Source organism: Stegostoma tigrinum, chromosome 30, assembly GCF_030684315.1.
Source record: "Stegostoma tigrinum isolate sSteTig4 chromosome 30, sSteTig4.hap1, whole genome shotgun sequence".
NCBI lineage: Eukaryota > Metazoa > Chordata > Chondrichthyes > Orectolobiformes > Stegostomatidae > Stegostoma > Stegostoma tigrinum.
Genome location: NC_081383.1, coordinates 37357004 through 37384288, shown reverse-complemented (window position 1 = coordinate 37384288; position 27285 = coordinate 37357004). Strand labels below are relative to the sequence as shown.

Genomic DNA, 27285 nt, shown 5'->3' with positions numbered 1-27285 from the left:
TCTGTATTCTTTGGAAGCTCATTGCCTGCTTTGTTCTTCAGGGAATGAATGCTAATAGGCTTGACTGGGCAAAGATATATTCTCACTACTGACACCAAGACCTCAACTGTGTAATCCTTAAAAGAATGTCATCTAGCTGAAGCTTAACTGGGTCAGTCGTGTCATATTCTCACAAGGGTCTTATCTCCTGACCTTACGTAGACTTGCAACCATTTACAATGCTCAAGACCAAACAGAATTGAAACAAAACAAGTGTTAGACAAACTCAACAGGTCTGGCAGCATCTGTACAACAAGAAACAGTTTTAAAGTTTTGAGTCCTGTGACTGTTCAAAAGCCATATTGGACTCAAATATTATCTTCATCTCTATCTCCAAACAGGATGCTAGACCTGCTGACTGTCTCTAGCATTTCTCTCTTATTTCAGACCTCCAGCATTAGTGTATTTTGCTTTCCATATAACGAACAGTGCTGGAATACTTAACTGAATGCTCCTTTCCTATTGTTAGTTAGTTGCAGATCCTATGTATGGGATCCTTCTTTTAGTTGACTTTTGTTCTATAACCTCTATCACCCAAAAGGACTTTATATATATCTGAGTCACACACTAGTCCAAAGATGCGCAGGTTAGGTGGTTTGGCCATGGGAATTGCAAGGTTACAGGAATGGAGTAGGTTTGGGAGGGATGCTCCTTTTGGAGGGTCAGTGTGGATTCAATGGGACAAATGGCCTGTTTCCACACTGTTGAGATTCTATGATTCTATTTTTGTTGGGCGCATATCACTCCTTTGTCTTTGGGTCATTGGCCTGGCAATCTCCAACCGGTCAGGAATGTAGGAGCACCATCCTCTCGCAGATCTAAGGTCTTTTTCCTGGGGTGGGTGAGTCCAAAACTAGAGGGCATAGGTTGAAGGTGAGGAGGGAAAGATTTTAAAAGGGACCTAAGGGGCAACATTTCACACAGAGGGTGGTGCATGTATGGACTAAGCTGCCAGAGGAAGTGGTGGAGGCTGGTGCAATTAAAACATTTAAAAAGGCATCTGGATGGGTACATGAATAGGAAGGGCTTAGAGGGATATGGGCCAAATGCTGACAAATGGGACTAGATGAATTTGGGATGTCTGGTTGGCAGGGGTGAGCTGGACCGAAGGGTCTGTTTCCATGCTGTACAACTCTGACTCTATGACTGCAGCTGGTAATAAGCAGTGAACATTACCAACATCCTGAGGAATTGGTGAATGGGCAGTAAATGTGACTTTTTACACCAATTGCAAACATCTTGTCAACAGCTTTATCTAATAAAGATTGAGGAAAATATTGTAAGACTTAACTGTCAATATAATCGAATAGCTGACATCATTATACCTGTGGCATTAAATGGATCATGAAAATAATTAAATATCACAGCCTTGGGGTCCAGCTTCTGAAAGCGGTCCATACAATGTTGGCTTTATGATGTTGGAGCTGGGAATTTGCAATGTAGGTGGGGTCTAACCAAGATGATGCTATAAGTGACCAACTTTATCATGAAGATGGAATGCGTGTCAGAGACTGAAGCCTCATAGCATTGAGTTATGTGACACAATGTTGCAACTCTAAGCTGTTTAATGAGTTTGGGTTGTACACAAAAGGTAATGTTAAGAATGAGGAAGTTTATTCAGCACACAAATCATAAACTATGTGGACATTTGAGTTTCAGAGATCATTCGATGTAAATTATTATTTTTACAAATGGGATGGATATTTTCAGTCAGTTGCTTCCGGCTGAATTTTCAAAAGGCCTTCAAAAAGGATTCCAAGGAGCCAAATGGAGTCATAGAGATGTACAGCATAGCGGCAAATAGTAAAGTGAGTCACTGGAAGATGGAAAGCAGCCTCTGGGTTCAGGGGAGTTATTGGAGAGTGGTATCCCACAAGGATCAATGTTGGGATTAAAAACAGAAAATACCAGAAATAGAGATAACACAGTGTGGAGCTGGATGAACACAGCAGGCCAGGCGACATCAGAGGAGCAGGAAAGCTGACGTTTTGGGCCGGGACCCAGTCGCTGACTCCAGCATCGGCAGTTCTTACTATCTCTCAATACTAGAAGTAGTTTTGGCAACATGGACGGAGGAGAAAAAAGAGAGTTGAACTTTTCAAGTTGCGACCTTTCATCAATGCTGTGACCATTGTTCTTTGTATTAGCTATTCAGACTTGAATCAAAACAACTTGTAATTTTGCAGATGAAACCAAATTGAGATGATAGCCATAGTGAGGTGGTGGGGGAGGGGGTGAAGATATTGTCAACAATGAGAGGACCGTAGCAAATTACAAGATAGAATTGACGAGCAGAATGGGCAAACATTGGCAATTGGATTTCAACATTGATTAAATGCAAGTACTAGATTTTTGGGCAAGAAAATTGAGGGCTTTTTTTTAGAAAATAACAATCTAAAATGGTGTAAATGTGCAAGGGAATCTTAGAATAAAATGAACAAATCATGACCAAACGTAGCAATGGAAGATAACCAGACTTTTTAATGGGGAAGAAGGCAAGCCACTATGATTTATTTCTCTAGTAGAATTTCCTTTAAATTCTCTTCCTCTTCGTAAATTGAAGCTCAGTCACACCACACACAGAGTACTGCATAAATTCTGATTGGCATCGTATGAAGAAGAGAGAAGCCTTGGAGAGGATGCAAAACATTTTGCAAGAATGCTATATCGGATAGGTAGGACAAGCAAGCTGGGTCTGTGATCTCTTGGGTGGGAGCAAAGGGGCAGAAATGTGTTTTGGCATAGAAGTCTTTACAATGGTGAATGGTTTTGATAAGAGCACATAGGCGGCACGGTGGCTCAGTGGTTAACGCTGCAGCCTCACAGCGCCAGGGACCTGGGTTCGATTCCACCCTTGAGCGACTGTCTGTGCGGAGTTTGCACATTCTCCCCGTGTCTGTGTGGGTTTCCTCCGGGTGCTCCGGTTTCCTCCCACAGTCCAAAGATGTGCAGGCTAGGTGGATTGGCCATGCTAAATTGTCCATAGTGTTCAGGGGGAGGGATGCTCTGATGGTCGGTATGGACCTGTTGGGGCTGAAGGGCCTGATTGCACACTGTAGGATTTCTATGATTCTGTAGCAAATTTCCAACCCATGAGGAACAGCATGGCTTTCAATACAAGATGGTCACCAAGAATGTGGAATTTATGAGAAAACTCTACCTAAAGAACGATATGAATGTGGAACATTCAACCTTGGAGTGTTTGAAGTGAATAATATAAATACGTTTAACTGGAAACAAGACAAACACGAGAGAGAAGGAAAGAGATGCTTACGATAGAATTAGAGGAATATAAATTTCAGCATGAACAATTTGGGCTGAATGGCTGGCTGATTTCTCTGCTATATATCTTGTCATTTCCTATTAATCAAACCCATTCTTCTGTCCAACACTACTCTCTGTTGAAAGTTTTGGTAAATCAATTAAAATGTTCATCAGAAGAACAATTTGTAGAATAAAAGGAAAATGTTTCATCTAGTTTTGTTTTTGTGAAAACAAACCATTGTCTTCTCTTGACTCCAGCCCCTGCGCCCTCTCCTGCCCTCCTTTAATCTGTCATGAATTGGAAAATTTGCTCTGTGACGACTGCTATCACCTGCAACTTTTCTGCAGCAAATTGGCATTCGTAACGTATGTTTGATCATTTTAATGCATTAGAATGTCTGCCTAGAAAGGAACTTTATTGCTGACTAGAGAAAATTCTGCATTTTGTTGGATTGGAAGGCACGATCTCTTGTCCTGCCAACAATCTGCAGTGATATGAAAATTGCGGCAACACATGGTGTGTAAGATTGTAACCAGACTGTGTGCAAAGGATGTTCTATGAGTTGATGTGCACCAGTCAATCCTATGCAGTTAAGCTTTTTCACCTTTATTCTACGTGTGGACTCCTCAATGAACTGCTAATTCTTTAACATTCTTTAGAGTACATTTTATAGCAAATAGCAAACAGCATTCTTTATAGCAGGACTTCTCCAGGCGACCTGGCTAACATTTCCCCTACCATCAAAATAGATGAACTGGATGTGCGTGTTGGCAGCTGTATTTGGCCCGAGAGCAGACAGCATGTCAAAAAATTAGTTAATTGGCTGTGAAGGGCTTTGGGATGTTCTGAGGACATGAAAAATATTATTCTTGCACATTTTCTATTTTATTTGTAAAATCCCCTGCCATTGGCAACTGCCCCTTTATTCATCTAAGCCATGAGATCTGGGGCTCCACCACTAAACATATCCATATGTCTACTTTCCTCTCCTTTTTCAACATGATTGGCTAAAACTTACCTCTTTGATCAAGTGCGTGGTCGCACACCCTCCCCGCCCAACATTGCCGTCTTTTGGCTCAATGTACTTTTGTCTGATTTATGCTCCTTAGGATATTTTATTACATTTTAAAAACGCTGAATTGCTTGGTAAAACTCAGTCATTCAGAGAACCATGAACTGCAGTAATAGTCCTAAGTGAGTGAATATTTAAATGTTAGTGTAACGTCACTTGATCTTTTTTATCATATGTTCATACAAGGCTGGAAATAAAATGGACAAACATACAAAATAGAAGCAAAGGCAGGCCATTCAGCCCCTTGAGACCACTATGCCATTCAATATGACTATGGCTGACCTGTTTGTGTTCCAAATTCCACGTTCCCATCAATCCACAGTCGTCCTTTTCATTCACCTGCCGATATAAACGTAAGAAATAGGACCTCCAGCTGGGTGCATGAGGGGGGAAAAAAAAACTTTTATTTGAGCTGCAATTTGGGGATTTCATCATCAAGTTTTTTTCCCTTCCCTCAAGTTTCAGTGTTTCACCAGCTTCAGTGTTTCACCAGCTTCCTCTGTCAAGTAAAGACTTTTTTTCCTACTCATACTGTTGTGTAAACCTGGCAAGGAAGTGTTAGCATGGAGCACTTGATTTCTACTGTGGTTTGGCTGCTTTGCCTTTCTAGGCATGCATCCAAGGAGGCAACATAGTATTGAGATCTGAAACATCAGCCTTCCTGGTCCTCTATTGCCACTCGGCCTGCTGTGCTCATCCAGTTCTACACCTTGTCATCTCTAGTATTGAGAAATCTATGTTGTCAACGCAGAGCTAGCGCGCTGTTGCAGCAGGATTGTAGCTTCGGAACATACCAGGTGTCTGCCTCATGGCTCGGTTATAGTTCTCTAGCCTCTGAGTGAAAAGGCTGTAGGTTAAATTCCACTGCAAACTCTTGAGCATCGAATGCAGGCAGGAATGAATACATTATTATACGTCATTTTTCTGTTTGTTGGAACTTAGTGTGTGTAAATTTGGCTGTCATCTTTGTGATTTTACAAACGTGATGGTGTTTAACAACTATTCCATTGATTTGTAATGCATTATGGAATGTCCTGATGTCAGACAGATCACCTTAAAAATATTCCCCCTGGTTTTGAACTCCCTGCCTTCTTGCTGTTCACCTTACCTCTGCCCCTAGTGATCTATAAACCTCTCTAAGGTCACCCCTTGATTTCTTGTGCTCTAGTGGATAAAGTCGCAGCCTCTCCTTATAACTCAAACCCTCCAGTCCTGACAACATCCTGGTAAAGTTTTTCTGAAAATCTCCAATTTAACAATATCCAGTAGCCTGATTTCTGCTGTTCAGTTTCACTTGAATACCAGGAAGATCGGAATACAGTTTGTAAAATAAGAAAGAATGAAACGGCACAGGTTTAAAGTGCTGTGCAAACATGGCTAGGGTGAGGTGAAGCAAAACATTTTTTTCACACAGCAAGTAGTTCAGAGTATGGGATGCAGTGCCTGGAAATGTGGTGAAGGCAGGTTCAATTGAGAGGGCATTGAATGATTGTTTAGATAGAAGTAGGTTGCAGAGATATGAGGAAAAGGCACAATGTAAATGCAAGTTTTCTTTTCTTCCATACCTGTAGATGTGGTGCACGCTCGGTAGCTCACACTGTATGCTGTGGATAGGCTGCCAAACGTGTCCGAGTAATATTCATACCTTTTTTGTTTTCTTCTCAATAATAATGTTTGTTCTGCACCCCCTTCTGAAGGGACTGACTGGTTTATCACTGTTCCAATGCATTTGCTAAGACTTTACCCAGGTGGCCATCCATTCATGTCATAGCAGAGCTTGTACATAAAATGCAACTGAACACATTCTATCTCTGTCTACACCTATCCGTATCCCGTATCCATGTGTCCTGTGGAGATCTCTGGAGATTGACTGACCTGCAATGGCACAGTTGGCTGATCTTGGTTTTTCTACCCCCCCATCCTGGGTCCTGAGTTTAATTTTACTGTATCTACCCCACCCCAGCTGAGATCAACTATCTTCTTTGACCTGGGGATCATGCTAAGGGTCTTCATAGTCCATATAACTTGCTTATTCCTTGTTTCAACCAGAGAAAGGATTTTAAAAGTAGTATGGAACCAGTCCTTTTTTTTTGTTGTTGGTTTTGTTAGTGAAAGTTTATAGACTGTGACACAATACAGACTGATCCTGCTAAGCACACAGCTAGTTTGCCAAGTACATTTGTGTTGCAATTTGGGGGGCCTTTCTAAAATAAAGTTGAATAGGCTTTAACCAGATAAAAGCTCAAGATCAGGATCCAAAGCCCAATTATTTACTGAATGGTGAAGATACAAATAGTGTATGACAGTTCTGCCAAGATGCAATTGGAATCAAGCCAAATCTTGCAAATATTCTTCATTTTGAATGAGACTATTTGGCCATGCTGCTTGGGAGCACCTTTTTGGCGAGTTGTGATGTAACCAATTTGTTAGCTAAATGTAAATAACGTTACACAAACAAATCTGTGTTGGATCTATTTTGAGTTTTGTCATCTCTGCCACGGCAATAGTGACACACGAATCGACCTCTGGGCCGCAAGCGTCAAAAGTTGAAAAGAAATTCTCTGGGTTTGGTCTCTCACTGCTATCCAGTTCCCTCTGCCACAAAGACAGCTTGTGGACCTCTGCAAGAACAGAGTTGGGTGTGATTCCTGCATTCCTTTTCTCCCTGATCGAATAGAATGACACAGCACGGAAACGGACCCTTCGGGCCAACTCATCCATGCTGACCAAGTTTCCCAAACTGAACTAGTCACTCTTGCCTGCATTTGGCCCATATCTCTCTAAACCTTTCCTGTTCATGTACCTGTCCAAGTGTCTCTTTTAATGATCTAACTGTATCTGCATCTGCTACTTCCTCTAACAGTTTGTTCCACATACGTGCTGCCCTCTGTGAAAAAAAGTTGTCTCTCAGGTCCCTTTTTAAATCTTTCTCCTCTCATCTTAAAAATAAGCCTCTAATTTTCAACTCCCCACCTTAGGGGATTAAAACTTTTGCTAGTCACTTATCCATGCCCCTCATGATTTTCTCAACTTCTATATGGTCATTCCTCAGTCTCCTACGCTCCAGTGAAAAAAGTCCCAGACTTTCCAGCCCTTCCTTATAACTCAAACCCTTCAGTCCCAGCAACATCCTGATAAACCTTTTTCTGAAACCTGTCCAATTCAATAACATCGAATACCCTCCGATTTCTGCAGTTCAGGTTCACCGGAATACCAGGAATATCTGGCTCCAGCTGGTAAAAGGGGGAAAAAAAATGAGAGGGTATAGATTCAAAGGATGCGCAAACGCAACAAGAGTGAAGTGAGTGGAAACGTTTTTCATGCAGCGAGTAATTAAAGTATGGAATGCACAGCCTGAAAATGTGGTGGAGGCAGGTTCAATTGAGAGAGCATTGGATGATTATTTGAATAGACATGGTGCTCAAAGACATGAGGAAAAGACAGGAGATTGACTCTAAAGAATAGAATGATGGACCAATTGGCCATTTTCTATGCCATACAGTTCTGTGTACTCCGACATCTAATCAATGTTATCGGAGCAACAGATGGAGAACAAATGTGTTCATTCTCCTTTCTCTCATCTCCACGGTTTATTCTCCACTTCAAGTTAAACCAGCTAACCATGATGGGATTCAAACTCTTGTGCCCATTAGCTAATTTACTCATTCAGCAATGGTACCACTACACCATCGCCTTGCTTTTGTATCCTATACAGAAGTCCAGAATCCCACATACCTTATTAACCTCTTTCTTGACCTGCCATGTTGCATTCAATGATTGGTGTACATTTATCCATAGTCAGGTTTAAAGATTCTTTACCTTTTGAGCACTTTACAGTGAGCATATCTCTGAATCGATTTAAAGATGTGCATGTTTCTGCTACAGTCACTGTTTACCTGTGGAAATCTCAGCCATCTCCAGGTGATTGCCGGAGGTGATTATTTTGACTTTGGTATTTGACAGAAATAGAGACAATTTACAGCTTTCACTGCCTTGTCGTAATGTGATTCAGAAATCCTGTTTCGAAGCATCCACACAGTAGCAGCCACAAAAAAAACGGAATGCATTTGAAATGTAATTTGGTTGGCGATTGTGGCTCGTAAAATATCTTTTACATGTGTGGCACATTTGATGTGAAACCTTCCTGTAGTTTATTTTTATGCAGCCAGAAATCTGTAAAATCTAGTGCACACTCACAGAAAATAATGGAAAAATTCCAATGGAGTGTTGCTGTTTTGCTCAAACGACATGGAATGCAAAGTTCTGCTCCAGTCATACAACATTCTACTGAGAGCCCATCTCGAATACTGCATTTGGTTCTGGGAACAGTATCTTCAGGGATCTATTGGCCTTGGAGGGAATGCAGTGCAGAATGGTCCTGGCACCAATAAGGGTTATCAGAATAGGTATACACTAGGCTTTTATTACTTGAAAATAGAAGATAGAGGTGATTCTAGTTGTGATCATCTAAGATTTAAAGGAGTTAATAAGAGAGGAAGTTAGCTGTTTCTCTGGGGGGGGGGGGTAAGAATGAGTAGCAAGAAGCCTAGCCTTAAAATTGGAAATCGAACATTTAGGGGTATCAGAATGCAATAACAACATGCTTTTAATGCAATAAGACTGGCCAAGGAATTTTATCAAATGAAATCTAACCACAACTGTTTGATGAAATATTAGTGCGGATGACTGAAAGTTTGGTTAAAGATGTAAATTTTGAGGAGCCTTTGGAGGGAAAGGGATGAAGTGGTTTAGGGGCCGGACTCAAAAATGAACGACGGCCGCAGTTGACAAAATGGCCACCCGCTGGTGGAACCATGAAACATTAGGAGGTCACAGGATGCTGGAATAGAAGAAGCACACATATCTCAGGATATTAACTAGGAAAGATTGAGGTTATGGAGGGGTTTGAATGAGAATTTTTAAAACTGAGGTTCCTCATCTGGGAGCCTTGTAGTTGAGGGCAGAGCAGTGGATCTATATGAAATTCAGTAAAGCATTCAACAAGGTTCCTCGTGGTAGATTGATTAGCAAGGTTATATCACATGGAAAACAAGGATAACTAGCCATTTGGATGCTGAACTGACTGAAAGGTAGACGACAGGCTGGTGGTGGAGGGTCGCTTTCAGACTGGGGGCCTGTGGCCAGCGGTGTGCCATAAGGTTAGGTGCTGGGTCCACTACCTTTTTGTCATTTATATAAATGATTTGGGTGTGAACATAGGAGGTATAGTTAGTAAGTTTGCAGATGACACCAATATTGGATGTATAGAAGGTTACCTCAGAGTATAATAGAATGTTGATCAGATGGGCCAATGGGCCGAGGAGTAGCAGATGGAGTTTAATTTAGATAAGTGTGAGGTGCTGCATTTTGGAAACGCAAATCAGGGCAGGACTTGTACACTAAATTGTAAGGTCCTGAGGTGTGCTGCTGAACAAAGAGAACTTGGAGTGCGGGTTCATAGTTCCTTGCAAGTGGAGTCGCAGGTAGATACTGAAGAAGGTGTTTGGAACGCTTGCCTTTATTGGTCAGTACATTGAGTATGTGAGTTGGGAGGGTCATGTTGCAGCTGTACAGGACATTGGTTAAGCCACTTTTGGAAAACTGCATCCCTAAACCAGCCCAGTTCGTCCCCTCCCCCCACTGCATCCCAAAACCAGTCCAACCTGTCTCTGCCTCCCTAACCGGTTCTTCCTCTCACCCATCCCTTCCTCCCACCTCAAGCCGCACCCCCAGCTACCTACTAACCTCATCCCACCTCCTTGACCTGTCCGTCTTCCCTGGACTGACCTATCCGCTCCCCACCTCCCCACCTACACTCTCTCCACCTATCTTCTTTTCTCTCCATCTTCGGTCCACCTCCCCCTCTCTCCCTATTTATTCCAGAACCCTCAACCCGCCCCCCTCTCTGATGAAGGGTCTAGGCCCGAAACGTCAGCTTTTGTTCCTGAGATGCTGCTTGGCCTGCTGTGTTCATCCAGCCTCACATTTTATTATCTTGGATTCTCCAGCATCTGCAGTTCCCATTATCTCTCTTCAATTCTGGTCCTCCTGCTATAGGAAAGGTGAAAGAGTTGAGAAAAGATTTACAAGGATGTTGCCAGGGTTGGAAAGTTTGAGCTATAGGGAGAGCTGAATAGGCTGGAGCTATTTTCCTGAAGCGTCGGAAGGGGTGATCTTGTAGAGGTTTATAAAATCATGAGGGACATGGATAGCATATATAGACAAGGTCTTCCCCAATGGCAAGTGGGTCCAAAACTAGACGGCATAGGTTTAAGATGAGAGGGGAAAGATGTAAAGGCAACTTTTTCACACAGAGAGTGGTGTGTGTATGGAAATGAGCTGCCAGACAAAGTGGTGGAGGCTGGTACAATTACAACATTTAAAAGGCATCTGGATGGTTATATGAATAGGAAGGATTTAAGAGGGATATGGGCCAAATGCTGGCAGATGGGACTAGATTTATTTAGGAAATCTGGTCAGCACGGATGAGTTGGACCGAAGAGTTTGCTTCTATGCTGTATATCTCAATGTCTTTGTATATCATAAGCACATCTGAGCAGGTTGATTTTTTTAAAAAATGTTGTTAAGGAGGAATCTGTGTCAATTTAACTGGATGGGCCTCCAAAGAAGAAAATGTGAAGAAGACTGGCTAAGATACTGTGAGGCAGCAGACACATGTGACATTGCATTCGATAAATAAAATTTAGTATTAAGTGAAAAAGCAGAATGAGGTCTGCTTTCTATCATAGCGTCCAGTTTCATAATGAATTAACCCTCAGTTCCCAGGAGAAGCAGTTCAGGCTAGTGTTCAATTGACAATTTACCATTGGAGCTTGACAGATTTTAGGCAGGCAAGGGTCATCGATACAAAGCGATAGGATGGAGTTAAGCTCCAGATGTCATTGAATAGTGGAACAGGGTTGTGAGCTGAATTTGTTCTTTATATATTTGTTCATCACTTTCTTCTTTTTTTAATTTCATCTCTACTGAGCAGAGGAAATGGGTCCAAGTAGGAGGTCGGCCATTTGGTCTGTCAAACTTGTTCCATCATTCATGGATGACCATCTTCCTGAACACCATCTCCCCTCTGTCTACTCCATATCCATTGATATTTTTAATGTCTGTAAATCAATCAATTTTTTTCTTGGAATCCTGGATGAATGACCGACCTAGTCTCCACAGCCTCTGTCCTAGGGAACTCAAACACTTGCCACCCTTGAGTGAAGAAATCCCTCCTGGCCTTGTTCCTAAATGGGCTACCTCCCCATTGGAGACAGCCCTTTGTGTTGCCTTGTTGGTCAGTGACCCGTTTCACATGGCCCATTTACAAAGAAGGCCATTCGGCCCATTTTGGGTGATCCGAAGGATACGGCCTGGTCTTTTCTCCCCCATCAAGTACCCAATTATTAGCCTTTCTATTCTTGCCTCCATTCGCAGGGATGGAGAGTCTATTCCATGTTAGTCACTTTGTAAGAATAACCTCCCTTGAGTCAGTTTTACCTTTTTTTTTCCCAGATTGAACCTGTATCTTTTCACTATTTTCATGGAACAATCCAACATTGTAGGCAAGTTGGCTCACTGTGCGTGTGCTGGTTCATGGAGAGAACTGTGTTATTAGTCCAGTCCCCTCAAGTTTGCCAAGGCACAGACTTTTCTCTCCCCTTTCTAAAATGTTAATCCAATTCCTTTTTGAAAATGTTATAATCAAATCAGCTCTTTTAGCCACAAATCACAGTTGTGATTCCCTGAATTAGATGTTTTCCTCAAGTTACTGTTTGCCAAGTTTCTTGAGTCATTGTTCCTACTGCCATTCATTGTGAAGACACATAATTTCATGATGCACATTCTTTCGGAATATAACATTTTAGGTTGGGAATTGAAGTGTTAAATGTTAGATAAATGCTTGAGTTTGAAAGATTAGTAAACAAATTTAAAGTGGCCATCATTTGAAAGGGTAAATCACATGCACCTCCAAAGGTCAAGTTGGAAATATTTTCTAATCCACCTGTTCTGAGATGTTACTCTGCAACTTTGGAAGCAGGTGGGACTTAAATCTGGGCCTTCTGACCCAGAGGTAGTGACACTACCACCGCACCACAAGAGGACCTACAACCCAATTTCAAAAGGTGAGAGTCATTAAACAACAGGCAGGCCTGTTTAACTGGGGAACTGAAGACCGCAAATCTGAAGAGAATTGTCCTGTCTTTGAGAGAGATCAATTAATTTAAGCAATTTCGCAGATCAATGGAATTTGAAAAGAAATGGATAAAGAACTGAAGGTCTTCAAATATCAATATACTTTTCAGATTAAGAGGCAAGTTTGAAATTGATAGTAATTGCTTGAAATCACCATCTGGACATACCATGATTGTAAAGAGGTAAGTCTTTTTGTTTTGGGGTTTTGAGTTTGTTTTTTCTCAGAAGCAGTTTGTTAGTTTAGCAGTCTAAGAAAAGCAGTCATACACCTGCTGGCTACCAGAATAAGGAGAATCTGGGCCATTTAGAAGCCAGGTGTATTCCTGAGTTGGAGGCAAAAGTTGCACGAGGGAGCCCATGGTCAAAATACAGAGTCCAATATCTTGAGGGATTAACATGGTCAGATCTGACTGGTAAAGCTAGTGGAAGACTTCAAGATTTATGAGGATTTCACTGCCAACATAGGCTCTGCAAGTCTAGTGCCAGACTGAGAAACTGAAGAGAGTCCAAATAAATTCCCGAGAGCTGTGACAGCTTTATTTAGTCTCTGCGGGCCTGCTGCACCATCATGGCTGATCTGATTGTAACCTCGGCTCTATGTTTCCATCATGTCGTGAGGATTGACCTGTCTCTCAATGTTACCAAGCTCTCATCTGTGGTTGACCCAGGATGAACTTTGCATTCAACTGCTTTGTTCGGTTGTGTTAGAACCAGGCAAATGCTGAGAGATCTGATGAGGTCCGACACTGTGACCATCTCCAAGTATCAGCTTATGGGTTTGGTCACAGTTGAAATAATCCCTTGCCTAAACATAGAGTCGACTTCCTTCTTTATCTTTGGCAAGAAGCATTTTTCTGGGTGTAAACAGATTAACTGGCTTTGTTTCAGAATGTAGGGTCATGTGGTTTTCTTAATTCCTAGGCTTTCTGAATGCCGTGAACAATTATGGAAATTCAGTTCTGAAGTTTTTTGGCTGGTCTCTGATTTTCAGTTCCCCTACTCTCGAATCTCTGTCTTTGAGTGTAATTAACTCTGGTGTCAAATCAAATTCAAGCTTTGCAATATTTCCTCTTTCTATCTCTATCTCTCTCCCTGCCTAGTTGTCTCATTGCATTCATTTGCTCTGTGACCTTAAATTCCATTACTTCTAGATCCATGTAGTTTGCTTTTCACAAGCTGGCTGGAGAGAACTTTTCTCTAACTGTGGTTTAGCATCTCAAAGAACCGAAACTGCTGCACCTGTCTCATTTAAAAGTCTGTTTTGTTCCTTTCTCCCTGGACACTAGCATTTTGGTAGCTTTCTGTTTGGTTCCTGGATTTCTGCAAAGAAAAGCATCTCAGTAGCATGCCTTGCTAGATTTCAAAGGCTTCTCTCTTAACTCCAGTGACTCCTTTTCAGAACTGGAGCAAACAGTGGAGAGGCAATGGTCTAGTGATATTATCGCTGGATTATTAATCCAGGAACCCAGCTAATGTTCCTGGGTTCATATCCCATTGTGGCAGATGATGGAATTCAAATTCCAATAAAGAATCTGGAATTAAGAGTCTAATGGTGACCTTGAATCCATTGTCAATTTTTGGAAAAACCCATCTCGTTCACTAATGTCCTTTAGGAATTTTAGGGAATGTAAGGAAATCTGCATCCTTATCTGGTCTGGCCTACATGCGACTCTCGACCTACAGCAATGTGCTTGAGTCATAACCGCCCTCTGGGCATTAAGGGATGGTCGATATCTGCCAATGATGCCCATAGCCCATAAATGCCTTTGACAAGATCCCTCATGGAAGACCGGTTCAAAAGGTGAAGTCACATAGTTTAGGAGTGAGCTGGCAAGATGGACGCAGAACTGGCTTGATCATAGGAGAGACAGAGGGAGGTGGTGAAAGGATGCTTTTCAGAATGGAAGTTTGTGACAACTGGTGTTCCACAGGGATCAATGCTGGGATCTCTGCTATTCATGGTCTACATGAAGGATAGCATGGTCTACATGAAGGATATTGAGGAAAATGTAGCTGGTCTAATTAGTAAGTCTGTGGATATTACAAAGATTGGTGGAGTAGTAGACAATGAGGAGGATTGTCAGACCGTACAGCAGGATATAGATCAGTTGGAGGCATGGTCAGAAAAGTGGTAGAAGGAGTTTAATCAGACAAAGTGACATTTTGAAATGTTAAGTACAGGTGGAAATTATACACTGAATGGCAGAACCCTTAGGAGTATTGATATGCAGAGGGATCTGAGTGTGTAAGTCTGCAGATCACTGAAGGTGGCAGTGCAGGTCAATAAGCTAGTAAAAAAGACTTATGGCATGCTTACCTTCATTGGAAGGGACATTGAATATAAAGACAGGCAAGTTATGCTGTAGCTTTATAGAACTTTAGTTAGGCCACACTTGGAATATTGCATACAGTTCTGGTCACGGAAGGATGTTTCGGAGAGTGTACGTAAAAAGTTTACCAGGATGTTGCTTGCTATGGGGACTTTTAGCTGTGAAGAAAGGTTGGATAGACTGGGTTTGTTTTCACTGGAACACAACAGGTTGAGCGACAACCTGTTAGAAGTTTATAAGACTGTGAATGGCATGGATAGAGTGTAAAGTATGAGGCTTTTCCCGGGGTGGAAGGATCAATTACTAGCGGACATAGGTTCAAGAAACATTGGGGGTGGATGTTAAAAAGAGGCAAATTTTTCTCACAAAGGGTGGTGAGTGCCTGGAATGCAATGCCAGAGGAGATACACAACAGCAGTATTCAAGAAACACCTGGACAAATACATGAATAAGAAGGGAATAGAGGGATATGGATCCTGCAAGTGAGACATTTTGCTCTTCCATACCAAAACGGAGGCACAGGTTTGGACGGCCGCACGGCCTGTACCTGTGTTCTTTTGTTCTTTGAAGTTTAAAAACTCTGATTTCTTTACGCAGATGCTGCCAGACCTGTTGAGTTTCTCCAGCGATTTTCCGTTTTTGTTTGTTTCCCACTTTTGCCTGTTCTGCTCACACTACTTGTTGCTTGCTGCTTTCCAGTTCCTTCAGCTGAGTTGCTGTTGTTAGAGATATGTCATCCTGTCATCATGGGCGGCACGGTGGCTCAGTGGCTAGCACTGCAGCCTCACAGCGCCAGGGACCCTGGTTCGATTCCAGCCTCGGGTAACTGTCTGTGCAGAGTTTGCACATTCTCCCCGTGTCTGCATGGAGCTCCAGTCTCCTCCCACAGTCCAAAGACGTGTAGGCTAGGTGGATCGGCCATGCTAAATTACCCGTAGTATTCAGGGTTATAAAGGGATGGGTCTGGGTGGGATGCTCCAAGGGGGCGGTGTGGACTTGTTGGGCCAAAGGGCCTGTTTCCACACTGTAGGGAATCAAATCTGGTCATAACAGTTTTCAAATCAGTGAATCTTAAACTACTAGGTGGCTGTAGAAACCCATTGGTTTCACTATAGCCCTTTAGTGAATGATGTCTGCTGAGATTCACATGGATCATCCCTGGAATGGTAGGTTTGACGTACGATGAACGGCTAAGGATCCTGGGATTGTATTCAGTAGAGTTTAGAAGGTTGAGGGGAGATCTAATAGAAACTTAAGATAATGTATGGCTTAGAAAGGGTGGATGCTGGGATGCTGTTTCCGTTAGGCAGGGAGACTAGGACCCGTGGGCACAGCCTTAGAATTAGAGGGGGTAGATTTAAAACGGAAATGAGATGATATTTCTTCAGCCAGAGAGTGGTGGGCCTGTGGAATTCATTGCCACGGAGTGCAGTGGAGGCCGGGACGTTAAATGTTTTCAAGGCAGAGATTGATAAATTCTTGATCTCACAAGGAATCAAGGGCTATGGGGAGAGTGCGGGGAAGTTGAGTTGAAATGCCCATCAGCCATGATTAAATGGCGGAGTGGACTCTATGGGTTGAATGGCCTTACTTCTACTCCTATGTCTTATGGTCTAACACCAATCCATTTTGCTCCCTGACCTCTGCCTTTCCGCTGACTTGAACTGTCTTTGTTAAAATTTGCACTCTCCACCGTAGGTAGTCAGGTCCGTGTTTCTTCTCGGGCTCCCAACAACAATCCTGCTCCTGCCCAGTTCTCTTAAGCTGCCAAATTCGTAATTCTCGGCAAACCTGTAACTGACAATAATGTCAATATTTTCCCCACGTCTCTGGATATGCTGCGTAGCTTCTCTTCTGTTGACCCCTTGCTGCTGGCACTAATTTAAATAGGACTAGTTTAATTGTGGAAAAACTAGGTGGCGTGGACAAGTTGGGCCGAAGGACCTATTTCCAAGCCGTAAACCTCTGTTACTCTATGCTATTGTCTGCACAACTGTCCACTGCATGCAATAGCACACTGACCTGCTGACTGTTTGGCTTCACTAACTGTGACACTTCATAAATCTTTGCCACTCAGCTATGCTTCTGTTTAATTGCAAGCTGCTTGAAGGGTTTTTCTTGGCAACTTTTCCATACTTTACTTTCCACCATCTAACATTCTTGGCCTTGTGTTGCTGAAGAATATTTTCTGTCATGGTGTACATTGTCTCATGACCATATCTCAACAGTCAGACCCAACCCTTTCTATGGGATAGAAACTTGGTCTATAATTTGATCTGACTGGAGCTAGCATAGGGCCGGAACATTTCTCCACTTCGGAAGTGTTTGAAAGCACATCAAAACTGTAATTAAAAATCCTTCAAGGGATGGTAAATTTCTGTAGAATCTGGTGCCATGATATCTGAAGCCCTTCCAATGTGAACACATGAAAAAGTGAAATAGTTACAGCAGCTACCAAGCTGGTGTCATGTTTTTCTCTTTTCAAGCGGCCTGTTCCGGGAACAGTCTAGACGGAAACGTTGCCATTTCTTCAGGGGTGACACTTCCCCTTTAAGAGACGGGTCGTCACTGAAGAAAGACGGTTGAGCTTTCTTGCACTTTAACCACAGTTCGGTGAGGGAATTACAGGGAGGGGCTGATTTAAACTGTGTCGTGTTACATACCAGCACGAACCCCCCCCCCCCCCCCCGCGACTAGCAAGAAAATCGGGTTTGTCGGCCTGAGCAGTGAGGGCACAGGAGCGCCAGCAGTTCCTGTTCATCTGATGCCTACGTAAAAAAGAAAATTTGGTCATGCATTTGACCATCTTTGTGCTCCAGGTCATTTGTTGCTATAGCGCTATTTCTGGCTGTTGTTTAGACCAGCCCACCAATCAGTGGGACCAGCAGCAGCAAGTTGATGCCTGCCAGTTTAACCCATGATGAAACTTAGATTACTCAGTGAACTCTGAGAGCTACACTTCCTCCAAAACTGCAGGGGTTGGGGAGGGTGGATCCTGCCTGCAAATAGACGGCATCCTCATGCATAGCTGCTGCAATTATATTTTCTTTTAATTTAAAAAATCAGATTACATTGCATGAAGTTGCAGTTTTCGTTTGGGCTCCTTTCGCTAGGGTAGCTTCCTTGTGTTTGATTGGGAGGAGTTACTGAACGTCGTCAGTGTGAGAGACCCAAATTAATCCCAGTGCACATACAATCATTAACACGCAAGGTGCTGGGAGGAGTTACTGAACCTTGTAGGGCGAGGAACCTGAGTTGGCACCAGCAAAAGACCATCCTTCCCTCCTCCCCCCCCCCCCCCCCCCACTTTGAGTGACTCGCGAGTTTTTTTTAAGTGATGTTTTCGTCACTATCCATTTGAGCCTGAGTTTAGTTTCCTCCTACTGTAAGATACAATTAAACGCCTCCGGCTGCTCTACCATGATGTCGTCTTCAATGTTGTTGAAACAGAAATATTACAAAAAGCAGCCGAAGAAGCGAAATGCCAATCATAAAATGTGAGTAGTTTTTTGTTCTTTGAACTTTCTTTGCTGTGTGTAACGACTCTCTAGCCACAGTGGGGCTGTGAGACTGCCAGCCCAGCTCAACGCGTCCTGGGTCTGGCTTCGCCCCTCACCTTGATGGGAGGAGAAAGCGTCCTGCCTGTGTACCTGTAGTGGCCAGCTCTTTCCTCCGCCTCCGTCACCCTGTGTTGCCTGAAACGTCCACCGTTCTGGTGTTTGCTGTATAAATCTTTTTCTCATCAGCCTGTTCAAGCACACCTCTGGAGCAGGTGGGATTCGAACCCATGTCTTCTGGCTCAGAGGCAGTGACACCACCACTGTGCCACGATATTTGTTGAACCCACGCAGTTTTTGAAGTTTTTTTAAAAATGGAAATCTAGCTCGGTTGAGTTGGCCCTTCTGGAGAAATGCTGGCCCGCAATGTTTGTTTGGCAGTTGGCTTGTTTTTAATCAATGCTCCAGATTACAGGTTGGGAGTGACAGCTAATCTCGGGCACTCTTGTATCTCTATCACTGTTGGACGTTCCTTTTAGCTCATCAAGAGCTCCATCTGAAAAGCAAAACTATAATTCTGTTCTGCCACGGTGTGATTGGCTTTGACGTATTAATTTAGACAAGTGTTTTTTTGATCCCTTGGTACTTAATTTCCAATGATTTGACTTATGTATCGCATGGGGGGGGACGGTGTGAGGGTCATTGGAGAAGAATATTTAATTGGTAACCTCATTAATCCTGCTTCTACACAGAATACAGCGATTTGGCTGGCAGCGTCGCTGTGGTGTTGTTAAGATGTCTTATTCGAACTTAACTTTTTATTGTCAAAAGAAACAGCACATTGTGGAGGCCCTAGCTTTGATCCATGATCTGAGTTTGCCAGAAGTGTAGGTGCTTTAGCTAGGCCCCTCTCTTTTTCACGAGGTTAGCAAGAGGAATTAGCCTGGCTTCCCTTTTCCTGATTCTATCCATTTGAAAGCGGAGGTTCTAAGGAGGAGGGTGTTTGCTTTCTCTTGCACGCCTCCTCTGCAGTTGAATAGTCTCCTGAGAAACGGGCAACAGCTGTCTTGGTCCAGAGAAAGAGTCACTTCAGTCAACAGAGTCCACAGTTCCGGGTGAAGTACAGAGGAGAGTTTTATTGCAGCACAATCATCTCCTGCTCCCTCCCCCACACATCTTTTGATTTCACCAGAAGTGGTCGAACCCGGAACTTAAGCTTCCAAAAAAAAGAATCCCAAGAGCGCCCCTTTCCCGGGTAACTCGGTAACTGCCACTTCAAGCGAACGACCAAAGTAGAAACGACTGGTTAAGTATAGAGAAGGCAGAGGAATAATGATTCCAATTAATAAATGGGTTAAAAGCAGGGTGGCTGCCTGGGTGGGGTCGCAAGTAGTGAGTAATGATAACATTGACATACACTGTGGAACTACTGTGCCACAGTACAACACTGGTGCATTTTCATTTTTTTTGTCGTGTAAGGAAGGTGTACTGTCTATGTTCTAAATTATGCCTAAGTTGGAAGCTGAGAATTCAAAGATTCATTTTTAATTTTTCACTGTTCAGATCTACATTGCATGCCAACCGTTTTTAATCTCCTGGGACTGCTTGGCACATTTTCAATTTCCCTGTGTAACTTCCAATTTGAGACTACCCTTCTTGGCATCTATTTCTAAGATTGTAAATATTGCTCCAGGTATACAGTGTACCTTTTTTTTGGTCTTAGTTTGTGAAGTGAAGAAAACAAAAAAAATCTGCATTTATATTGCCTCCTTTTACATCCTCAGAAGATTAGAACTCTTTACAGCCAGTCAAGTTCTTAGTAGTGTAGTTGCTAGTGGAATGTTGGGAACCATAGCAGCCAGTTTGCAGACAGCAAGATCCCACAAGCAGCATTGAAGCAAAGGACAGGCAAAATGAAAACCTAAAGAGCTGCGGATGCTGTAAGTCAGAAACAAAACCAGAAGTCGCTGGAAAAGCTCAGCAGGCCTGGCAGCATCTGTGAAGAAATAAACAGAATTAACGTTTCAGGTCTGGTGACCCTTCCTCACACTGGACCTGAAACATTAATTTCTCTTCACAATTGCTACCAGACCCACTGAGCTTTTCTAGCAACTTCTGTTTTAGTTGCAGATCACCCAGCAGTCTGGTTCAGGACTTTGTTTGAGGGGTTAGCATTCCTCCACATTGATAGTTAGTATTGAGCTGAGTGGGGAGTCAAGAGTTTAATGCCATATTTAAAAGACAGTGCAGCATTCCCTCAGCATTGCAGTGGAGTGAGAGTCTGTTCCTGTACATCAGTGGGCGTGGGACCCTCCATCCAGAACAGCCTGACTCAGTGAGCATTCTATCGCTCAGCCACGGCTGACTCATTTGAATTTTGATGCAGGCATAATTTATGTTCCTGTTTTTTTTGGAGGTGTGTGTATTTGAATTACCTTTCAAGCCCTACCTATATGGTATTCAAATCAGGAGCTTGGCATCTCCAGTGAGTAATGTGGAGAAGGTGCAAGGGCATTGCCATCTGATGTGTCTGACAGAGTGCCCTAGAGTTTCTTTTGAAGTGTCATCTCCATCTCTCAGCCCAACAGCATCACTGGTCCATTTCCATGGCAACTGTGATTTTATCATTCAAGTGAGTGTTTAGATTGATTTATCTCTGCTTTAGTGATCCTATTTGTGTTTTAGATTTGGCCTCAGTCACTTTTTTTTCCATAGGAGCTCCTATGTTTCACTGCTTCTTTGGATTCTCGCCTCTCTTGGTTTTGATTTGCCAGAGTGCTTTGTTCACACTGCTGTGAATGTACATGGGCATGCACGCGCACACACAAGCTATGGGCTATCTCAAGCTCACAATACTGCATGTCCTAAGAAATTTATTCTTTAGATGTGAGTGTTTTTTCATAAGGATTTTTCTTTATTTCCTGGCATGCAGGCTTTGCTGGCTGAGCTGGCACTTATGCCTTTTGAAAGTGGTGAACGTCCTTGAGCTGCTGCAGTCTACGTACAGTGAAGGAATAGTGATTATATTTCCAAGTCAGCATGGTACATGACTAAGAAGGGAATTTGCAGGGGGTGGTGTTCCCATGTATCTGCTGCCTGTGAGTATAGGAGTAGGGAAGTCATGTTGCAGCTGTACAGGCCATTAGTTAGACCACTTTTAGAATACTGCGTTCAGTTCTGGTCTCCCTGCTACAGGAAGACATGAATGGGTTCAGACAAGATTAACAAGGATGTGCTGGGGTTGAAGGATTTGAGCTATAGGGTGAGACGGACTTGGTCCGGGGCTGATTTCCCTAGCGTATCAGAGACTAAGGGTAACCTTTTTATAGAAGCTCGAAAGCAAGAGGGTTGCGAATAGGGTGAATATCTAAAATCCTTTCCCCAGGTTAGGTGAGCCCAAAAATAGAGGGCATAGCTTTAAGGTGAGAGGGGGAATTTGTTCACACACAAGGTGGTGCATGTGTGGAATGAGCTGCCAGAGGAGGTGGTAGAAGCTGGTACAGATACAATATATAAAAGTTGGGCATATGAATCGGAAGGGCTTAGAGAGTCATGGTGGCAAATGGGACTAGATTTATGTAGGATACCTGGTCACCATTGAGGAGTTGGATTGAAGGGTCTGTTTTTCTATGCTGTATATCTGTATGAATCTATGTTGTTCTAAATGGTAGTGGTTGTCAGTTGCTGTCTAGAGCTGCTCGACACGTTACTGTCGTGTACCTTTGTAGATGGTCCACACTGTTGCTACTGTGCATTGCTGGACATGAGATGTTTTATGACACTACTTTGAAGGAGCACGGGGAACCTATCTCAGATGGCCTGGAGAATCTTTATTCTGCAGCTAACATGACTAATGCAGAATTACCTGACCACTGTCACTTTGTAGGGGTTATTATGAGCAAATAGGCTGAAGAGTTTCACACATTGCAACAGTGACTATACCTCCAAAGTACTGTTCCCTCTAAGGGCCTGAGCATGCACCAATCTACTTGTGGGCACCCTGACCCCTCGTTTTGGAAGTTTCTGCAGTGCACAGACCTCGGAGGTCTGCGCACTGCCCAGAGAAGTTAGAAAGGATGGAGCTTCAGAGCTAACTTGGGTTTTAAGCCCATCAGCATGGTCTGATGCCACAGAGTGCTAAATTACTGTAATTTGGACGTTAGTACTGACACCTTGATGTCATTCATTTAATTGGAAAAGCGGAGTTTCTTTGGCCTATTTTTTATGGTTCTCCACAGATGCTGCCAAACCTGCAGAGTTTCTCTAGCGCACTGCATTTGTTTCAGATTTCCAGCATCTGCAGTATTTAGCCTTTATTATTGTCGGATTGCTGGAATACTCTCATTGAGTTAGAAACTTTTGTATACTATCCACGTAGCTCCACTCTTTCCCTGTGTCTCAGTCAAGGTGGTTAACTGTTGTTAAGTATAACTAGAGGCCTAAAATGTCATGGCTAAAGCCTGTCATACTCCCAATTAACCAGATGTGTGGCAGGACACTGCAGCACTGCCAAGAAAGTCACACACGGTAGGTCAGCTTGATAAGTTAAACATCTGGTGGCTTTTCAGTTGCAGAGTAGCCATATTTCAGCCAGACCATTAGCCGCGGTACATCAGGAGCTGGAATGTACTGTCCACAAGGCTGCTGGAAGTGAATGCCATTGTAACTTTGAAAAGTGAATTAATTAACACACCTTACTATATTTTCACAAATGTCAGTAACAATAAATTTCTATTTTTCTATCTAATTGGGTAAATACTTGGCAAAGGAGAAATTTGCAGTGTCTATTGGGAAAGAATGGGCATTGGAACTAACTGCCCAGCAATATCCCAATTCTCGAATTCTGTTTTATTTTTATCATCCCTGCCTAGCCATGCCCAGCCTCAGTACCCACACTAGTCCTGAAATCCTCCAGAGTCTCTGCCATCTATTGACAGACCTCCTGCCCATCGTGGTTTTACTCCCTCCATTACTGGTGCCTTTAGACCATCAGCCTGAAACTCTGGAATTCTCTCCTGAAACTCTGTCTGTGTCTCTCCTTTCCCATTAACCCTGGCATCTCATCTTGTGACTTGGCGTCACATTTTTGTTTTGATGCTCCTCCTGTGGAATGTTCTGTGCTGTGAAAATGGATTGTTGCTGTTGTTTTATGAAGGCAAGCTTTCTTTTATTCTGACCACCGTTCCTTTTGCATTTCGACATCCTCCAGCCTCGTGCTGTGTGTTTTGTAAGCAGAGGCACTTGCCCTAATGGGGAGATGTGTCTATCTGGGGTATGTATGACTGAGGTTGGAGGTTGGGGGTGGTGGGGGCACGAAGGGAGAAAAACTGGAGAATATGTTAAGGGAAAACTGTCCAGGAGACTCTGAAAATGAGAGTTTCATCTCCTGGATGCGGTTACATATGACCCCTGGAGAAAAATCAAGAACTAAAGAATGTGCACATATTTTTGGTTTCTTTTGGAAAGTTTTTGTTTCTTTAAAAGATGGGTGAAGGGAGTACATGTGCATTGGGACGATCAGACCTCCATGCCTAAGTTGTCTATCACTCTCTGGTTGTTGAGTATGGTGTACTTGGTTGTACCAACGCTCAGTATTGAGAAACATCTACAGCAGCAAATGGGCAGTGATTTCATGTCTGACAAGCATTTGGATGTCCATCAGCATCAGGAAGACAAAGTCATGATCTACTGTGTTGACGTTTTACCATCTATTACCAACTAGTGATGCTGAAAGTTGTTCACATAGCGAACCTCCACAATCACCAGCAGTCTGTCACTTGATGCTTAACTCCCAAAAAGCTGTAATTGTTGTATCCAAACCGAATGAGAGAGTGAGGAACAGTAACAACCTGATTGAGAATAACGAGCCTGCATCTTCAACTCCCTATCTGCAGGGTGACATCTGTGCAACATCTGCTGGGCAGGACAATAGGCTGAACAGTTTCTATGTTTTGCAGTCTCTGGTTACATTGCCCTCTCCGGCAGAACAAGGACACACAACCCTGCAGGACCTCAGAATTTGTGTGTGTGGGGTGGGGGTCTTGGCCACATTCATCAGATGGATGACGACTGTGTATCTAAAAGTATGTTGGAAGTGCTGATGCATCACAGCTTTCTGGGCCCACACAGACTCCTGCAAACGAGCTATTAAAACAGCAGGCATTTACACTGACAACAGGGAGTCTGTCATAGGCAGCGATTGGAGGCTCTCTGTTTGGAAGAGAGGAGCAGAAGCAAAAAGCTCAGCTTGACCACGATGAGAGGTCAAGAGTCTTCTCAATTCATCATCTTCCTCTGTGGCCAATGCAGCAAAGTCTGCTGAGCCAGAGTGACACATCAGATCATGTTTACCACTGAGACAATAATGACTGGACACAGTGAAAGCTTACACTTTTTGGAGGCCTTCCATCTGTTTGACCTGGAGCTTAGAGATATAGGAAAAAAAGGAATATTTCCAAATTCTATATGCAATGGTGGACACTTTTTAAAATTTGGATTTTCTTTTTAAGTATAAGTTTCCACAATGATAAACTATCCAATGTGCAGGTCAAAAGTCATTATTGAGTCATGTGGAAAAAGCGAGGAACTTCAATATGTCCTCCTTAGGTAATGTGGCTTACAATGTTTGGTATGGCCAAGGGGATCAGGGAGGAACTCCTTTATTGAAAGGGAACATGAGCCAAATTTCTAAAAACATTGTTTGATTATGGCTGTGAGTAAATGTCTGCGAAATCTTCCCAAAAAGATTGATACTGCTTGGGCTGGTAGGGAAGGATGAAATGACCATGTTGGTGCTTATCACCTTCTCCCAGACAGCACTGTACAGCAACTCTCTCTAAGATTGTACATCATTCATTTTCAAAATGAAGCCTGAAGGCTGAAACAGAGGTGGTCAAGGGTGGGGGCTGGGCTTGGTAGATTACAAAATGGCTCTTTTTATTTTCTCTTTTTTTCTCTTGAACCTGAAGGAAGCAGATGTGTACCTTGATGTACTTCAATCTCAAGTAGCCAATGCCATGTTGGGCAGCCTCTGAATTCAAACTGGAGCCAGTATTATTTCCAGTGTTTTTTCCCTTTTTCGCTATTTGGAAAGATTATTTTGTCAAATCTTTAACTTTGACCTATCCAGTTAGACTCTTGGCATCAGTGACTGGTTGGAACAGAGAATCTGTGCTGATTACATAGCTGGAAGAGATCTGGCAATGACTGAAAAACATGGAGTCTTTCTTTCTTTGTCTTTCTTTGCTCTCGCTCTCACTGTCACTCTGGCTTTTGTTTGTGTGCGTGTGTGTGTGTGTGAGTGAGCAAACACCTTTCCCTTGCCCACCATGCCATGATCTGCTCACTCATGCAGAGGGTTGAGATTCGCAGCAGAGAAGCCCTCTCTGTGACATCTCAGTCCACCACAGCAGAGCCACGATATTTTTATTTTTCTTTCATCCGTGCCCCCCCTCTTTCATATGACCTATGACCCCTAGTGACTGGATGATCTCAAAATGGCAGCTTGGATGGGAACTGCAGATGCTGGAGAATCCAAGATAACAAAGTGTGAAGCTGGATGAACACAGCAGGCCAAGCAGCATCTCAGGAGCACAAAAGCTGACGTTTCGGGCCTAGACCCTTCATTAGATTAAGCTGAAAACATCAGCTTTTGTGCTCCTAAGATGCTGCTTGGCCTGCTGTGTTCATCCAGCTTCGCACTTTATTAGCTTGGATCAATCACATTCTCTTGAAGCTTATCAAATGGAATGGAGTTTCCTTTAGTCCAGGATCCTGTTTCTGTTAGTTGTGTTTAGATTTCCTGGGTGAGGAATGGGACACCTTAAAACTTTGAGAGCTTGTGAACTCTGTATGTTCAGAAGAAAACTGCTGTTGATGGAGGAGGCTGATTCTAAATGGTCAGAAGCTATCCTAAAAGTTACAAAATGGCGACAGCTTTTGCATCTTAAACAATGGCGTAAACACACCAGCGAGGGAGATCTGAGTCGGTGCCAAGCTTAACGTGTGGGCGTGTATTGCAGGCAAGCCCTCTCTCAAAACATTCGATTGCACCCAACCCACATTTCAGGTTTTCCAGCCTCTTGCAGAAATTTGGTTTTATTTTCTCTCTCTGATTGTTCTGTCCATTAGGCACTGACTCTTGCACTGTGTGTGTGTGTGTGTGTGTGTGTGTGTGTGTGCGCCCACCCGCTTTCTTACTGTCGTCTTCTTTCTCTGGTGTGCGCGCTCTCTCTCTCACCTTTGCCCCCATGCTAGAGGTGGGGTATGGTTGTTCTCACACTCTGATAAGGCTTTGAGGTTGTCAGCAGTCAAACCCATGTTTTTGCAAAAATCAAATTTTATTCATAAAATCATCTAGAAGTACATAAATTCTAAATCCTATCAGTATACTCTTTACTTGGGGCAGTGGTGGAGGAGTATATATTGGAATGTTGACATTTCTCAAAGTTTCTGGACATTTGGAAAAAAAAGACATTTTCTAGTTGTGCAGGAAACGATTTTATTTTCATTTTTGAGGCACCAAGCAGCTCTGACATTTGAACCGATCCCCTTTTATACTTTGGCAGGAGGACCTTAGGCTCTATGTTCCCAGCACATCCAATCGTAAGTGTCCCCATTGGCAAACCCGTCTGCTACTCTCCTTCAACATCCAGCTTAAGATCAGGAGCAGGCACTCAGGCTGACTTTACCTAGTAGGATACAGTTTTTTTTTGTTCCCAAAAAGGATTATTTTTGTAACATCTGTTGGTTTTGCATTGAAATGTCAGAGCACTGCATTGTGTGAATGATGCCTCAATCAGTTCAGGGTCATGTTTCAGCTTGTGCTGGTTCATTTTGGCAAGGCTTTCTCAGCAGCTCGAAGTTTGGGTCGAGGTTATTGTCCAG

General features: G+C 43.1%; 1 protein-coding gene across 3 annotated transcripts in view; it reads left to right on the top strand.

Annotated features, from left to right (window-relative positions):
* Positions 1-27285, top strand: part of LOC125465899 (zinc finger and BTB domain-containing protein 7A-like) — a 189792-nt gene that overhangs the window by 41686 nt on the left and 120821 nt on the right. Inside the window, exon 1 of one of the 3 annotated variants that reach the window (XM_048559871.2) lies at positions 18215-18399. The exons of the other annotated variants lie outside the window; for them this stretch is intronic. Coding sequence (XP_048415828.1) covers positions 18323-18399 — 77 coding nt within the window. The 5' untranslated portion in view covers positions 18215-18322. Of the gene's footprint in view, positions 1-18214; positions 18400-27285 lie in introns of those variants that run through there. 3 annotated transcript variants of the gene reach the window in all.